Below are 17,640 nucleotides of genomic sequence, written 5' to 3'. Positions count from 1 at the left end.
GTCATCAGAAAACACTCCTTACTTTCCGAATCTAAATCAGCTGATGAAGATATTAATCTCTTTCCTTCTCTAGAAAGTGGGATTGTACACAATATTCCAGCTACAAAACACGATACCAAGAAGTTAAAACTTCCTTCGTTTGTATTTGAAGACCTTGTAGACCCTGATGGATCTGACGAAGAAATATTAAAGTTGACAACACCTGTAATGATGGAGAAAACGAGAACATTTGCTTATGCTAAACAGGGTAACGAAACTGTCCAGTTTTCTCCAAATCCGAAAAAAGCTGCCGAGAGTACTAACAGCTTCAAGCCAAGCTCACCATTCTCTAAGCTACATTCCATCATAAAGCAGAATCGTGTTGCTGACCAAGTGTCTCCTTTGGAGTATCCAAGCCCTGTTCTGTCTTCAAGATACAATCCTGACTCCAGCTCAGAAAACCAATCAGTATTCAAAATGTTTAGGAGACCGTTTCTAAAACCCAGGATTATTTCTCTTAAACAGAGATTAGGGTTTGATGAGCAAGACGAGAAGATGAAGAAATTGCTTGCAGTGAAGAAGATTAAGAAGAGTAAAAAGAAGGGTAAAAGTTTTAAAGCCAGTTTGTATTCCAAAAATGTTAGAATGGGTTGGTTTGAACCGATTTTAGAAGATGTTTCAGAGGAGAGTGAGGAATATTATGTGGAGAATGTAGAGAATGCTGAATCTGAACTATTTGAACTATCTGAACTATCTGAATCCGTCGAAGAATCCTCGGAGCTCGAAAAGACTGACAGTGAAGTGCATACCACCCACGTGGTATTAAGTGATCAAAACTGTAATTTTAGTTTAGAAAGTGGACTCTCAAACAAGAGTGAAACTATTTGTGAACCTCGTGAAAATGCAGTTAGTGAAACAGGCATAGATACCGAACAAATTAATACTGTACCACCCGAGGAATCGTCTGCAGTATATCGTATCGAGATATCTTCAAATGAGATATCATCTCCAACTATTGTACCCTCATCAACTTGTTCTACAGCTCCAACAAGATGCAAACCTGATCTTAATGAACTCGTAAACCGCAGCAAGTTGATCACGGGTTCTTGGATCCAGTAATTTTAGTCAATAACAGACAATCTTTGAGGCGTGCCAGGGATCATTTGAAACTTAGAATTCAGCAAGAAGTTCCTAGAAGAGCTGTGGTGAAGCGAAACAAAAAGCTGAGAAAAAGGGTGAAATCTGGGATGGAGCAAGTTGCTGGTGTTTTTAGTAAACCCAAAAACGATGCAAGTGAGGAATGTAAAAGCAAGAAATCTCTGTTTAGGGGTGATTTGATAGGCAAAGCGACAATTCATACCAAGAATACTTTGTCTTCTCTGATCGGATACTCGGCGGAGGAGAAATTGATTTAATTTTGATTTGTATTATTAAAGTGATATGGATATCATTGATTCTTCTATTATTATACATTAAAATATAGTTTATCGATATATTATCAAATAATTTTGTTTAATTTTCTCTAACTAATTCGAGTCAGAAAAATGCTTTAGATTGTTTATCGAAGTCTAAAATAATGCAAATATACAGCTGCAAAAACAGCTGTATTCATTTAGTTGTTGAAAGGTAAATTCAAGATATTCATGCGATTACTATAGAAGTCGACACCTCACGCATACGTATATAATTATAGCGCAAATAATGACACTCATAACTGATAACTCTATCAATAAGCAGCTTAACCTTCCCGTTTGCAGTCAACTCCTGAGCAGAAGAGAGCTGCCCAAGCTGAGCTCAAGGAAGCTATCACCGAACTGAAGAAAGCTTGCAACGATCATTTGGCGTCAAAAGTTGTTGACACATATGTGGACATTACAGGACCTATCATGGAACTGCAGGCCGCTGCTCTCGCTCCCCTTGGTAATTATTAACCGCTCTTGAATATGGAGTGTTTCGGTGTAGAGCAATGAAAACTTTGAAGCCGAGAGGCCGCGAAACTCCATTGATCAAATTCCTCCGTGTAAGCCAATTTAGTGTATCAGACACGATTGAGAACGTTATTTTATGTAACGCGCGCGGTCATTTTCTTAATAAAAGCTTGTTGCAAAAGTTATCCACTGTGGCGGGCGGTTGCGCGCGCGCGCGCGCATTATTTGTCATTCCTTGACCGCGCGCAAAACAACATTTTAACTTTTCTTCAACGTCACTCGAGTAAAATGTATTAACTAGAACTTTATCTGTCGTCTCCACGCTATAACCAATCCCAAGAAAAGTTTAACCACATTAATTGTTAAATGTATAAATATTCTCAGCTCCTCCCGAGAAAGCTGTGAAGTTCAACGCCAAAGCTGCAGACTTCTCATTACACGCTGAACAACTGTGCCGCGTGGCCGAGGTTAGTTCAAGCATTTGACACTAGCTCTGCCAAATTGATATTCACGCCTCAACGGAGGGCAAGTGTGAACCATTAACAGTACTCAGTAAGCCAAGTGCCCGAAAAATGACGGAAAAGGAGCTAAAATTACGTGGACACACTGCCCACTGGCAAGTTATGATATAATCAAGGTTGACTGTGAACGTCACACGTGTCGATTGTTTGTGTTAGTGAACATTCTACTACACCTCCACAACCAGGTTGCTACTGACGTTGGTTGTGACGAAGATCCTCACAGACATGACAACATTAAGTTGAGTATCGAGGCTCTGAGAGATGCCACACCAATGGTTGTGTACTCTGCTAAAACTCTGTCCCTTAACCCTGACTCTGAGGTGAGTTACTACTTTCTCAAGAGATTAGTAAATCTAACATTTCTGGAATTGGGCTACCAACATGCACAGTACACTGAAATTAGATAAAGTAAGAAACCTTCACATAGCACCACCACACGGTTTATCAATGTCTATTTATAACCCCTTCAGAGTGCCAAGGAGAACTTTGACCTGGTAAAGCAGCAGTGGGTAACAGAGGCGGTCCGACTGAGGACTGATGTAGATAAATGTGTGAAACCTACTGACTTCTTAGTGGAGTCTGAGAGGAAGTGCAAGGAGGAGGGAGAAGCCGCTAAAGCACTCATGAAGACCAGTCCGGTAAATTATACGTGTACTTCTCAATGATTTGTAATTTTAAGATTTCAGAACACTATAATATCATTACTAGAGTCCCCGCAATAGTCTATGTAAAAACGTTATATCAATAACTAATTTTTTTAAATTTTGAAATGTGTGATTAGAGAAATTCTTATTACAGAAAGAAGCAGTTGTGAAAGTGGCGATGGTACAGAAGATAACAAACAGAGTGCTTGAAGTCACGGACGCTGAGTTGGAGAACTTGGGGGACTGTGAATTCCGGGTCAAACTTGTGAATCATAGAGCCAACTTGCAGCATGGTAGGGAATTTACTAAGAATTTGGATTATTTGGCTGGTTCTCTCCCATACATGTCTTCTTATCAATTATATAGCTCTTCTGAAATAACCACAGAGTGACGCCTGCAAATAATTTAACAGACTTAGGTTTCAAGTGATATTTAACCGTGTTTTATTTCAGCCATACAGCATGCTGGTCAAGCTACAAACGAGCACATCAAGGGACAAGCAACAGACCCTGCAGCTTTTGATAAGTCTATAACAGAGGTATTTACATTTGTGTTCTTAAGAAACGAATAACAAATATTTGATGGCTTTGAAGACCAGACAATTAATCCTCTTCAATTTGTAGCGAATAATATCTGGAAAGCTAGGGTGAAGATCAATCAGTTATTCTATCCTTCAGGTTCACATGAACATAAGCTATATCAAGGAAGAGATGGTTGGTTTCTACCTGCCACTTCCACCTCTACCTGAGCTAATACCACCACCTATCGTAGAGGAGGAAGAGGAGAAACCTCCAGCAAGGTAATTTCACTTTCACTTTCGTTATTGTGGTCGCTTTCGCTATTTGTGAATCAAACTTCGCTGTCAATGTTAATTTAAAAGAAGTTAAAGGTCATTGTTAACGACTGAAAATTCAATTAAAGAGTTGATTTAGAAAACGGTGATTTACCCCAATAAGCTCATCAATATTGCATCTCGAGACCAAGCTCGTGCTTTTCTATTAAAAAAAACAGATCGAATATTATACATTTTAATGTAATCCAGAGTTGATCCTGAGCCTAAATCAGCCATAGCCGCTAAACCAGCCATAGCTGCTAAGCCAGCTATAGCGGCTAAGCCAGCGCCTATAGCAGCTAAGCCCGTGCCTAAGGCAACGCCTAAGGCAGCGCCTAAGTCAGCGCCTAATTCAGCGCCTAAGTCAGCGCCCAAGTAAGTCGATGTCTACCCTTCAGCGACTCCTTCCTTACTTACCACTGATGATTACAATCGATTTAACTCTTCAATAATTTCCTGCTGCCTCGCTATTTTCAGCCGTAGTTTACAGAATGCATTTAGGATTTCTCTCTTAACTTTCTTTACTTTTTACTTTATTGCACTTTTTCAAAGATATTGATTATTTTTCCTTACTCATATTTATGTTGGAATTTTCATTAAACCGGAATTAAGTTATTGTATATTTTATTCACTTTGCCAAATATAATTCATTCAAAATGAATGTATGGGTATTGTGTAACATCTTTAAAATTTAAGTAGTTCGAGAATGAAAAATAATAGAAATGAAGTTACATCATAAAAGGTTCAACAAGTGACACAAACAGTGACACAAACAGTGACACAAACTCTCCCAACAAGTGACACTGACCCTCTCCCCCAGGCCTCCAGTTCCTGTAGATTCTGACGAAGAAGAGGACGCCTTTGACGCTTCAGCTCCTGCCCCTGATCCCGTTGAAGCTCCCATCGAGGTACGTTGCAAAAAGAACTTTTCCCACTCCCTTTAATTATTACTTTAACGATCATTGAAAATGATAAGTTTTATTTTTGATGAGCCATGATTTGATTGGATAGTGTTGCAGGAATTCGGTTATAGTGCTCTGATACGGGTTTGTCATTTGTGCTTGTCCCTGTGCTTGTGAGATATGTTGTTGAGAGATTATATCAAAGCTCTTCATTTTGGACATGATATATATTGAACTGTAAATGTAGTTTTATTTACATTTTAATAACTAGATTTTCATCAGATTTGAACAATATATGTACTATCCAATATGTTATAAATTAAATATCATCAACTTTCTGACAACTATTATAAACAACTGATAAAGATTGAAAAGCAAGTTCCTTAATAAAATATTTAAAATTTAAACCCTACTAAACACCACATCTACCCAGCACGCAGCGTTCAAGTTGAGACAAGAGACAGCTAAGTATATAGAAGAGGACAACGACATGATAGCAGCAGCCAGGAAGATAGCTCAGAAGTTCCAACAAATGGCTAAGTACACAAAGTGAGTGTCTTTATTTACTCTACTTTCTTTAGTTAGACAATCTAAATATCCTCTCGAATGGCCGAATTGCCGAAACAACTTATCGTTATAAAATGTTCAATTAAGTGGTACTCCAAAGTCCCAATTTAACACGAAATGTAGTTGAACGTAGTTACAAAATTGTAAAGTCCTTGAAGGCTAAAGCTGAAAACCCCCTAGAAAAATAAGAGTCAGAGTTAATAAAATTAGAATAGTCGTGGTAGATTGTTCTACAATAGTCACAATTCGATCTCATCGTACTTCAAGGTCTGTTGTTGAATTCCACTCTGATATCAGCCCATTTGTTACAGCTGTATAGTGTCTAGACGGTACCGGATACCTGTAAAACATTTTGCTATCAACCTCTCGAAACCAAAAGCATACATAATATTTAGCATTTTTGTCATATCCTGAGAGCTGATAGCTAATCTGCTGTTGACGTATAGGAGGTCTCTAATATTTTATTGATGAAAGATTTGACTGTAAGAGTATGGGTAGTATTCAAAATAACGACACTTTCCATGGAAAATATCGGATTTCCTAATCGTAAATTCTTCGTAAATTACAGAAAATTAAAGGACCAGTTAACTGAAAAAAAAGTTATCCTCATATTTTGACAGATTGTGACAAATAGCAAACTAAGCAACGAGTCGAAATTCCTAAATCTCTAACTGCTCTCTAACGCGTGTAAATAGCGTTTGTATTATTTTGGGCGATGACGTCATAAAGTCCCTCTTGCGCGCAGAGTAGCTCATGAGACTGTATTTTACAGGTAAAAAATGGACATAATACAATCTTTTCCCCCGAATAACTCGGAAAGTAAGTAATTTAGGGTACATGTTGCTTCATAAGTTGTATATGACATGGCCATTCTGCACAATTTGCACACATTCAAAAAACCTTTAGGGCCTTCATAAGCCCAATTAACCAGATACCCATAGTTTTGCATGATTTCTGGAACCGAAAATCAGTTTTTTTTCGGAATATACTGATTAAAGTAAACACTTTAAGAAGAATATGTATGTTCTAACTCATGAAATAACTATGCCTAATTGGGTCGTTTGCATCCTGTACAAGACTCCATCAATGATAATTGAAAATGAGTTAACTGCAACGCTGCAATTTAATTAGATTATTTGCGTGAATTTAATAATAATATCACTGAACAAGCTACGTGATTTCTATAAAACAGATCGAATATTATACATTTTAATGTAATCCAGAGTTGATCCTGAGCCTAAATCAGCCATAGCCGCTAAACAGCCATAGCTGCTAAGCCAGCTATAGCGGCTAAGCCAGCGCCTATAGCAGCTAAGCCCGTGCCTAAGGCAACGCCTAAGGCAGCGCCTAAGTCAGCGCCTAATTCAGCGCCTAAGTCAGCGCCCAAGTAAGTCGATGTCTACCCTTCAGCGACTCCTTCCTTACTTACCACTGATGATTACAATCGATTTAACTCTTCAATAATTTCCTGCTGCCTCGCTATTTTCAGCCGTAGTTTACAGAATGCATTTAGGATTTCTCTCTTAACTTTCTTTACTTTTTACTTTATTGCACTTTTTCAAAGATATTGATTATTTTTCCTTACTCATATTTATGTTGGAATTTTCATTAAACCGGAATTAAGTTATTGTATATTTTATTCACTTTGCCAAAATTAATGTATGGGTATTGTGTAACATCTTTAAAATTTAAGAAGTTCGAGAATGAAAAATAATAGAAATGAAGTTACATCATAAGAGGATCAACAAGTGACACAAACAGTGACACAAACAGTGACACAAACTCTCCCAACAAGTGACACTGACCCTCTCCCCCAGGCCTCCAGTTCCTGTAGATTCTGACGAAGAAGAGGACGCCTTTGACGCTTCAGCTCCTGCACCTGATCCCGTTGAAGCTCCCATCGAGGTACGTTGCAAAAAGAACTTTTCCCACTTCCTTTAATTATTACTTTAACGATCATTGAAAATGATAAGTTTTATTTTTGATGAGCCATGATTTGATTGGATAGTGTTGCAGGAATTCGGTTATAGTGCTCTGATACGGGTTTGTCATTTGTGCTTGTCCCTGTGCTTGTGAGATATGTTGTTGAGAGATTATATCAAAGCTCTTCATTTTGGACATGATATATATTGAACTGTAAATGTAGTTTTATTTACATTTTAATAACTAGATTTTCATCAGATTTGAACAATATATACTATCCAATATGTTATAAATTAAATATCATCAACTTTCTGACAACTATTATAAACAACTGATAAAGATTGAAAAGCAAGTTCCTTAATAAAATATTTAAAATTTAAACCCTACTAAACACCACATTGAAAAAGCAAGTTCCTTAATAAAATATTTAAAATTTAAACCCTACTAAACACCACATCTACCCAGCACGCAGCGTTCAAGTTGAGACAAGAGACAGCTAAGTATATAGAAGAGGACAACGACATGATAGCAGCAGCCAGGAAGATAGCTCAGAAGTTCCAACAAATGGCTAAGTACACAAAGTGAGTGTCTTTATTTACTCTACTTTCTTTAGTTAGACAATCTAAATATCCTCTCGAATGGCCGAATTGCCGAAACAACTTATCGTTATAAAATGTTCAATTAAGTGGTACACTCCAAAGTCCCAATTTAACACGAAATGTAGTTGAACGTACTTACAAAATTGTAAAGTCCTTGAAGGCTAAAGCTGAAAACCCCCTAGAAAAATAAGAGTCAGAGTTCATAAAATTAGAATAGTCTTGGTAGATTGTTCTACAATAGTCACAATTCGGTCTCATCGTACTTCGAGGTCTGTTGTTGTATTCCACTATGATGTCATCCCATTTGTAACAGCTGTAGTATAGTGTCTAGACGGTACCGGATACCTGTAAAACATTTTGCTATCAACCTCTCGAAACCAAAAGCATACATAATATTTAGCATTTTTGTCATATCCTGAGAGCTGATAGCTAATCTGCTGTTGACGTATAGGAGGTCTCTAATATTTTATTGATGAAAGATTTGACTGTAAGAGTATGGGTAGTATTCAAAATAACGACACTTTCCATGGAAAATATCGGATTTCCTAATCGTAAATTCTTCGCAAATTACAGAAAATTAAACTAACTCATACCTTAATATTACTTTATAATACCGAGTGCATTCCAAAGACGGAGGGAAGTTGGAAGTTAACATTACACACGGTCATATCATCCGGTTCTTCTGTTTTTCAGCATCGTGCGGAAGTAAAAGGAGTGCATTAAAATGCTTTTTATATATAAAGTAAAATTTCAATGCTTACGAAACTAAATTCTCACGAAACTAAATTCTTCTAACTAATATAATATTATGTTATGATAAACTAATTCGATAATATTAGCGGCATAATTAAGTGATAACGATCCCAACGTTATCAACTTAATATGCACACATAGATTAGTATTTAATACTTTAATATTATAGGATAATATTAACATGATTAAGATTTGAAATACTTTATAATTCCATGGAAATAGAAAATACTGTGAACATTTCTAACCATCTGAAAATAAGCACGTGTCCTACCTAGAGGTGAGCAGAGTTTGCCCGGGGTACAAGGCACACAATAAGTATAGTTGAGGTAACTGAGGGGTGTGGTACACTGACACCCTCTACCCTCCACCCATTTCATATCTTCCGGACAGTTTCCTGTGGTGAAAAAGGGAGCAATTATAAATAATATCAGCTGAACAGCTATAAATGATCTAATCTCATAGATGGTTTAAGTTGGATGCTGTTATTTACCATCGTTCAGCCCACGAACCACAGCCAAGGTGATATAATATTATCATTAAATTCTTATCAGTCACAATATCTTGAGGATTGGGCGACATCTGTCCGACAGCGACATCTGTCCGAAAGCTGAATTAGGGATTTCGGACAGATGTCGCTGTCGGACAGGAGTCGTTTTTGGCGACATCTGTCCGAAATTTGGATCATATTGTAATTTCGGTTCACATTCGTATTTCACAAGCTCACAGGTAATCTCGTGACGTTCTAAAGCTGATGTGATCGCTTAAGATCTGATCCATCGATACGTGATTGACTAGTTGAGAACAGGATCGTGCTAGCCGTACCCTAACAAGCTGTCGATCACATCACAGGACATGAGTAGGACAGCAGTATGGAGATCACTTATAGCAATCCACAATGGCAACCAATCTTCAGTTTATCCCTGGACGCAAACAAGGCTCGGACAACCCTGTCCTAAATGGCTTCAGATACGTCTTCGACAAGCGAAGAGACGACACCTCCTACTGGAAATGTTCGGATTTCCGAAAGGGTTGCAGAGCCCGCATCCGTACCGTGGACAGACAACTGATCACTCCTACTCCTGACCACACTCACCCTGTCCATGGCCTCTTCCCGTCGGCTGGCACCTCCCCCTCTTCTATGGACTCCTTCCTGGAAAAACGACGACCCTCTACCGCAACCTGTTCGAGGAGATAGACACCTGGGCTTCTGGGGGCTACCAACCACAATCCATCCTCATGGACTACGAGCTATGAACTATTGTCCAATTTATCGACATCAAATGAAAATAAACTGTGGTAGTAAACTATGGCTCAGATCATATCTCAAATTGGACATGTTACGTATACAATTTAGCAAGTAACAGTTTAGATCATGTCTCTAATTGGAAATGTGTCGTATTGAAATCAGGTCACAATTTCGGACAGATGTCGTTTTTTTCTGGTACCCTGATTCGGACAGATGTCGCTGTCGGACAGGAGTCGTGTTATCTATCTTGATCTGAGGTCCACTTACTTTCTTTTGTCTCCATTTTCAGGTCACTTATCACGTCTCTCAGCAATATCTTGACAATAACAGTGTAGCTCTTATTTTTCAAACAGCTGTTGTCGTCCTCAAGCTCACAAACCGGGTCACATGTGAAGTTCGTGCTGTCTGAGTTTTTTTCGGGGCCTCTTCTAACGACTTCTATCGACAGAGTGGTAGTTCTTTCGTTCGGACTGAAAAGTAAATTATAGGCGATAGCAATAGCTAGGAAATTTCATGGATTCTGTTAATGGTGGTCTTTCAGTGCGGTACCAAAAGGTAAAGCTCAAAAAACTACAAAGCATAGATTTTTGTCCTAATTAATAATTATTAATGAGGGTTTAATAACACTAACTCAGAATTGAAAGAGATAGTATAGTTTCCATTCACAAGATTCGGAAGAGCCCTATTTTCAGAATCTTTACAACTCCCTGGTAACGAAGATACGGTCTCTCCGTTTTCTCCTATTGATAGGATGTACCTGAATTTGAGTTCAACTTTCTAATCATTGTTAGATAAGAGTTCTTATAGCTTTATAGGAGATTTTAACGGGATTTTATATATCAGTTACCATGCTTAAGCTCATAAAACAGAATGAAAGGTGTAGTTTTTACTTACATCTTCACGAATTTTCTTCCGTCCATCACACTAAATCTAATCTGATCGTATTTGTTAAGGTTAGTTTTCAATAGGTCGAGGTCCAACTTTGACTGCACTTTTGTTCTTCCTCTTGGACCAAATTTGCAGACTGTTCCGAAGTCTTTTTCTTTAAATTCACATAGCAATCCAACTGTGGAAGGATAGTCTCAAGATTCAATGCATCCCTATAACACCAAACATTTTTGAATTCTTTAAACATTGAAGTGACACAATTTGCAGCCCTTTCCTTCTAATTTAAGTGGTAGGATTAGATATTACCTTAGAAAATCAAATTATTTTTACCGAATTTTATCTTGTCTGTACGAAGAAGAGGGTAGAATTTTACTTTCTGCACTACGCCTGTAAATCTTATGTCTGGGTCACACTCCTCTAGGTTCACCTCGTGTGTAAAGTTCCAGGGGGACCCCAAACTGTACGCAAACAGAGCGGGAGATTTCGTCAACTTTACCTGGAAGATGTGGGGTAAAACGTGGGGGAGTAGTAAGTAGTTGAATCTTAGGATATTAGTTGAACTGTTACAACTCATGAAATGAAATGAAATAGTGTGCTTGTATTCTCATAAAAGTTCAGAGATAGTAAAATATGTTACCTCAATTGAATCAGAATTGTCTCCATCATGAACATCGACCTTCATTATCTTTGGCTGACAACCAAACGAGAGGGGAGAGTTCTTCGAGAAAGTTAGTCTGAAATGTAGTCACACAATGTCATAAAGAAATACTGTAGTTCCTAACGTGGAGGGAATTTTTGCGAATATGTATGAAAACTAAAAGTTCTGGTGGTCTCACGGAAGTCCAGTGACATGTTTCCACCCTCCATCTGTATCCGTCCTGTACTTCAAATCCCACACAATCTTGAAGTTAAACTTAGTGGAGTAACTCAGGGTGAAGTTGATCGCTGATATCTTGTCGGTGTAGTCCGTCTTACAGATTCTTGATGAGCAGGGTGTCCACTTGGTGTTGCCTGAGTGTGATTAATGAGGGGAGTGTGAAAACTTATAGAAAATAGAGACGGAGATTTGGACTTTTGATTAATTGATTCATTTTTATTTTTCTATCGAAGTGCTTTATATATGATGATCAATAAATTGTAGGGCGCCAGTAGGCTGGTAGTAAAATTGGAGCTTTTTAAAATATTTCAGGGAACAATTACATAATAAACTGTACCTAATAAAGCATACACTAGTGACAAAGTCAATATTGGCACAATCAACCGCATCTCCGAGAAGGTCCGTTATCTTTTACATTCCAGGCAGTACTTTATCTTTTCACATCCTGAATCTCGGATAGGGATGTTAACTTTACACAAACTAATTTTTTAAAATAAACCAATTTATATGTAAAAATAAAGACCATCGCATCTTACATACGCTTTTAGTTTAGATCGAAGATTTTTCACCATGACGAACAATTGTAAAAATATTTACTTTTAGACAATGAACGATATAATCTGGAGTGTTCTACTAAGTACAAATCAAATTAAAAACTGCAATAGGATATTAAAGAAATGAAGTCGTACACCCTCGGCCAAAGATCATACCAAAACCAAAATCATAATTTTAGATTTAATATTCAAATGATCATACTTAGAAATTTCACAAAGGACTACAAACAAAAAAACTAAAACGTTGAGCCGGTGATATCATCGAACACGGCACAGGATATGAAATCATTTGACATAGCAGTATGTGAAGATACAGTGATTTTTCCGGAATTGTGCTCAACTTCAGAATTGGAATTTAAGATCACCAAAATTGGGAAATGATCTATTTCTAATTCCTCTTCCCTATCTCGTTTTGCCGGTCACGGGTGACAGGATGACGGATACGTTATCAGTTGTCTACTTCTAGCATCAGACAACTCCGTCTGTAGCCATATCAGAAAAGTATCACATTATTAAATATTAAAACGTTCAAAAGCTCAACTGTAAAGTATCTACATGTTTGGTTCCTACTAAATGCGTAAATGTGGTAAAATGTGGGGCAGGTGGTCGTGTAAATTAACCTAACAATTCCCGTTCAACCTCCTATAAGTAAACTGATGGTGAACTAACTATAAGTATAAGTAGTAGGAACACTAATATACAGCTGGTATTAAACTCAGGAAACATGGCTGCCCCTGTCCATAGTTAGAGTATGTAGAGTATGTAGAGTGTGTAGGATGAAAGTTTGTACCCGGTCTTTGTTACCAGCACGAGAAAATAAATATAAAATTATCAAGGCGAACTAGAGAATCTAACAAGAAACGTCTGCATTTGCTAATGGGATCAGGCCGCCAATGATTAGAAAATTGTATGATTGGAAAATTGTCGCTATTAGACACAATCCTGAGACCTTATCTGATGCGGTACCACAGCTGAATCGCTGATGCACGAGTCACGACACGTATAATGTATATTACTCTGACTGTGACTCATATTGATAAACAGCTAGTAACTAAAAAGTGACTTATAAGTTACTGCAGTTGCAGCAGCAGCAACTGTAGACACCAACTGTAGACACCACTAACTAATTAGTGACTAAGGAATAATAAGTTTCCAATGCGACCCAGGTATATTTATAAACCTGTTTAGTCACACCGAACAACTAAGTGCAAGTGTCAAGATAAAAGAGCGCTTGGAACAAAAAGTTGTATGAATGCAAATGGTTTTATTACGCTCTAGCATTACACCACCAGATGTTGTGAAGTTTTCTTGTCAGACTCGGAAAACTTATTCAATTTGACTTAGCATGTACCTTTAGTTTTACTTGCACAGGTGCAGTTCATCGTACTGAATATTCGGTCAGCTTATTCTTATTTATTTCAGGGGTCGCCGTGAAATGCTGGAGCTTGGTGCCACCGAGTAAGTAATTAAACTATTATCTAGTTAATTGGGTTAACTATTATCATTCGAATTGATGATATTCCCATGTTGAAAATTGGATGTGGAGATTATGTGAATTTTATGTATATTGTATGTGAATATGTAGATTTTGTGTAACATGATCTAACAAAGGGGCGATTCGGACAGCAGTGGGCGGTGAGTCAAAACATTAGCACAACAAAATATGTCCTTTGATTCGGAACTTTTCCCTCAAAGCTCAATCTCTTAAATTTTCAAATTTTGTATATTAAACCATGATTCAACAAAAGAATATCTTGAATATACAATTATTGTAGCGTTATAATGATTCTGATACAAGTAGTCGTGAAACGGCAGTAAGCATGATGTGTGGGTGCATGACAGATTTTTATGTGTGTTTTGAAAATTGGCAGTTAATTTGATTAAGTTACTAGCGAACAAGGGGTAAATAGGTAGATTTTAGCATAATATAAATCAAGAGGCTTGCATATAATGAACATATTGACATGGGTGCAGAGTTGAGTCTGTACGGAACCTAGTAGTTTCAGTTCCTTGTTTAACTTGCCGTACAGCAAGGACATCCACTACTTTAGCCCGGCGAGGCACATAGCTCACTACAACTCCGTGTCAAATGTTTGATATATACTAGCCAAGTTCACAAGATATATCCTTGTGTTTGAGAAGCGCTCGTTAGAACTGCTTCCTTTCCCTTCAGTATCCCACAGTCTCTCGAGTTTCGTAACTGCCAGAGAGCTCTCTTAAACAATTACTAGACCCGGTGATTATAAATCAAGAGGCTTGCATATAATGAACATATTGACATGGGTGCAGAGTTGAGTCTGTACGGAATCTAGTAGTTTCAGTTCCTTGTTTAACTTGCCGTACAGCAAGGACATCCACTACTTTAGCCCGGCGAGGCACATAGCTCACTCTACAACTCCGTGTCAAATGTTTGATATATACTAGCCAAGTTCACAAGATATATCCTTGTGTTTAAAAATCAATATGATAAATATTGTACCGTAGCGAAGAGGTGAGTGGACACGCGACGTTGTCTAGGACAATGAGTAGTGCTGAGACGCGCGTTAGTGTTCACGCGAGTGGGCTTACCAAGAGCTGGAGCTCTGCCAAGTGAGAAAGGGCCTAATGTGTGAGGGCTTTTGTGAGCCAAGTGAGAATAGGGCCTTGTGTGTGAGGGCTTTTCTGGGTCTTAGTGTGGGCCTTTCAAATCAGCAAGTGTAAAGGAGCACTTTGTCGTTAGATTTTGGGTACCTGTCAGGATTTAGTGTGAAAATTAGACGTGAAAAAGCACATGTCAACATCTGGATAGACATTGCAGCCGAATCATGTTTAGTGATTTTGAAGGAAGCATTGATTGTGTGATTGATAAATCCCGTTAAAGCAATTGTGATTATTTGCGTTACGAAAACAGCACGTGTGCGTAGATCATTAAATTTAACATAACACAATTTACACAACTAAAGATATGCGGTGAGTTAGTGAGTATTATCTTATTATATATATTGAGTGTCATTCGCAGGGGCGATTATTATCTTTCTTATTAGATACGTAGCCATCCTAGGAAGATTTCAGAAACCTTCATATCAGGGAAATTTTCTTTAGAAGTAAGGCCGAGAAGTACTTCCTTTAGCCCTAAAATCTTACTCACGGAGCTCTCACAAAGTAATACAAGGAGCGTGATCTTCAAGTTGATAGATTTGACTCTGAGCAGAGCAACTTTGGCTTGTACCCAAATTTTCCTAATAATAATTTTATTGTGTATAACATTAGCGGATTTATTGTAATCTTAGATGTTGGAACTGGAAGTGGAACTGTCGCGGTTTTAGTTCCTAAGACCTTACTGTCTGGAATTTTTTATTTTAATCCTTTAAATGTAACATTATTATAGAGTTATAGTAGTAATTACTCCATATCATATTATTTGAATCTATGTAAGGGTTCCTCAAAGCACGATTTTAGATGATATCTATTCATAGAACCTTTTCATGAACTATAACCATTACCAGTCATAAGAACTCTTTCTTTTCAATATTCAGAGAGTTTAAAGGTCTTTGCTGTCTCAGCACCATCTAACTATGATAAATCCAATCAGAGAGAAGTCAGAGTTCAGCTCGATGACGGACATGATAAAGACTTGCAAAGAAATCATTGCACTCACGAAGAATATTCAGAAACATGCTGGTAAGTTGCGGTATATTACATTATGTGGTATGTTCTTTCTTCTAGGTGGTGACTGAGAATCGTGATCTTGACTCATCGCTGTTATAACAGTTTCCACCAGCTTGTGACTGAAACCAAAGGACCCGAGTCCAGACCATTCTTTAAGAATGATTCTTATCTTTGTGTTCATAAATCCATAACTGACACATTCTAGGATTCTAAGACCCGTCTATCACCTCCTCCCCTCAGCGATGATCAGTAAGAACTGTCCTGATAAGAGACTAGTGATGAGTCTAGCGAACAGCATGGAACCTATTGGAATGTTATCTCAACAGCTCAACATCATCGCCTCCGTCAAGGCATCAGCCAGTGGCAAATACAGTTAGTTTGGAAATATTGTTAAAAATAAATAATAGGTTTTAGAGTAACACAAGTCAGTTGGTGTTTTTCATCTTCAGAAACATCTGAGCAGGACCAATATGACTAGTGTGCACGACTAGTGTGCACGCGGCTCAGCAAACCCTGGATCACTGCCAAGGGGCTATAGCTAGTTTTTGAGGCAGTGCGAAGGTGCACCGTGTTGTCAATCTCAGTTTTAGATCTCAAGGATATCACTTTCTGATGCAACCAATCATTTTGGGATCAGTTTTAGTCTTATTGGCCTTTGAGGCTTAACATTCAGTAAAGTGTGTGAAAGGTGGTGTGAGATTTAAGGCCGAATGATAATGTTCCGCAGGAGCTAAAGGACTAATAGATAGTAGTGGGTTACAGAAACGTTGCACAACTTACAACATCTGTTGAGTATTTTATGTGCTAGTGTGTCGTTAGATCGGAGAGAAAGGAATTAATATTCCCACGCTGACTTGTTTTCTCGGTGTAAAGCCTCAGCATAGTCAATAAGTATCACTCTAACTTTCTCTTTCACTTTCACTTTAACTTTCTCTTTCAGACGAAGCAGCTGAAGTGGAAGCGGACGAGATGCTGACAATAAACGCTCAGAACCTCATGAAAAGTGTTAGAGACACAGTCCGAGCGAGCGAGTCCTGCTCGGTCAAGATGCTTAGTAACCCGGCTGCAAACAACCTTCAGTTCAGACGCAAGCGGTAGTGCAAGGGTAGTCTTTATTAGTGGAACAAGCTGGAATTGGTAGTGCGACGAATATTCTTAGACTTTCATTTTTTGTAACGAATTTATTTTTGATAAAAGGTGTCGTTAAGGCAGCATTAGTTCACTTTGTTATAAGGTAAGAGTATGAGAAACTTTTGATTATATATACAAATTTGTGCATTTTTAATTTTGAAAACACACTTTGAGTTTAAATCTTAGCTTTGAAATTTATAGATATTCAAATATTTCGTTCTATTGCGCAATTTCATTTTCAAGCAAGATCAAAATCAAAAACTTCATGCATTGTTATTTTTTTAGTGTGAGTGAGATTACTTTGAAGAGATGAAAAAATTATCTTTCTACATTAAACAAATGTTCAGCGATTTGTCAAAAATGTTTGTAAATCAACTCTAAATTATTCTCGTATATAAGTGATCCGTACGTAATGAAGTACGTTCGCATTCCAATATTTTTTGTGAGCTTTTGCTGTAGCCTGTAGATACTTTTTGTATTTAAGATTTTTGATTATTAAAATTTGGCTTATTTTAACAAATTTATCCAGGATATGATTGTGTTCCAAAGATGTTATTTCAACAAGTAAATTTCTTGAAAAGACGCAATTATTAACAAGTATTATATTGTTACTGTTATGCAATGATTTTACAAAATGAAAAATGCAGC

The 17,640-nt window shown here is 37.6% G+C and overlaps 2 protein-coding genes across 11 annotated transcripts in view; one reads left to right on the top strand and one right to left on the bottom strand.

The window, feature by feature from the left end:
- Positions 1-17,367, top strand: part of LOC134819633 (vinculin-like) — a 40,632-nt gene extending 23,265 nt beyond the window's left edge. For 2 of the 10 annotated variants that reach the window (XM_063829675.1, XM_063829671.1), the window contains 14 exons: positions 1,737-1,899; positions 2,292-2,374; positions 2,614-2,748; positions 2,899-3,066; positions 3,227-3,365; positions 3,525-3,610; positions 3,750-3,871; positions 4,725-4,812; positions 5,240-5,355; positions 13,636-13,671; positions 13,825-13,848; positions 15,785-15,873; positions 16,102-16,233; positions 16,802-17,367. In XM_063829675.1, the coding sequence (XP_063685745.1) occupies positions 1,737-1,899; positions 2,292-2,374; positions 2,614-2,748; positions 2,899-3,066; positions 3,227-3,365; positions 3,525-3,610; positions 3,750-3,871; positions 4,725-4,812; positions 5,240-5,355; positions 13,636-13,671; positions 13,825-13,848; positions 15,785-15,873; positions 16,102-16,233; positions 16,802-16,959 (1,539 nt within the window). In that variant the 3' untranslated portion in view covers positions 16,960-17,367. Of the gene's footprint in view, positions 1-1,736; positions 1,900-2,291; positions 2,375-2,613; positions 2,749-2,898; positions 3,067-3,226; positions 3,366-3,524; positions 3,611-3,749; positions 3,872-4,114; positions 4,280-4,724; positions 4,813-4,923; positions 4,951-5,239; positions 5,448-7,190; positions 7,279-7,389; positions 7,417-7,761; positions 7,878-13,635; positions 13,672-13,824; positions 13,849-15,784; positions 15,874-16,101; positions 16,234-16,801 lie in introns of those variants that run through there. The other 8 variants (XM_063829669.1, XM_063829674.1, XM_063829672.1 and 5 more) reach the window with 8 other exon arrangements.
- LOC134819636 (uncharacterized) lies at positions 8,489-12,106 on the bottom strand. The gene is made up of 8 exons (XM_063829682.1): positions 11,997-12,106; positions 11,619-11,793; positions 11,420-11,516; positions 11,113-11,278; positions 10,789-10,960; positions 10,526-10,651; positions 10,162-10,364; positions 8,489-9,042 (listed from the first exon to the last, which is right to left on the bottom strand). Exons 1-8 carry the CDS (start codon positions 12,046-12,048, stop codon positions 8,834-8,836), a joined length of 1,200 nt encoding a protein of 399 aa, XP_063685752.1. The 5' UTR covers positions 12,049-12,106; the 3' UTR covers positions 8,489-8,833.
- Positions 17,368-17,640: the final 273 nt, after the last annotated feature.

This window comes from Bolinopsis microptera, chromosome 8 (genome assembly GCF_026151205.1).
Source record: "Bolinopsis microptera isolate Bmic1 chromosome 8, MBARI_Bmic_1.0, whole genome shotgun sequence".
NCBI classification, from domain to species: Eukaryota; Metazoa; Ctenophora; class Tentaculata; order Lobata; family Bolinopsidae; genus Bolinopsis; species Bolinopsis microptera.
This window is presented reverse-complemented; position numbering and strand designations above follow the sequence as displayed.

Excerpts from the sequence above, each read along its gene's own strand:
- LOC134819636 (XM_063829682.1), bottom strand. The coding sequence starts at position 12,048 with ATGCGGTTGATTGTGCCAATATTGACTTTGTCACTAGTGTATGCTTTA. Across the intron at positions 10,652-10,788 it reads GGAAGAAAATTCGTGAAGAT|GTACATCCTATCAATAGGAG; the intron begins GTAAGTAAAAAC and ends ACTCAAATTCAG. Across the intron at positions 10,365-10,525 it reads ACTATCTCTTTCAATTCTGA|TCCGAACGAAAGAACTACCA; the intron begins GTTAGTGTTATT and ends TTTACTTTTCAG.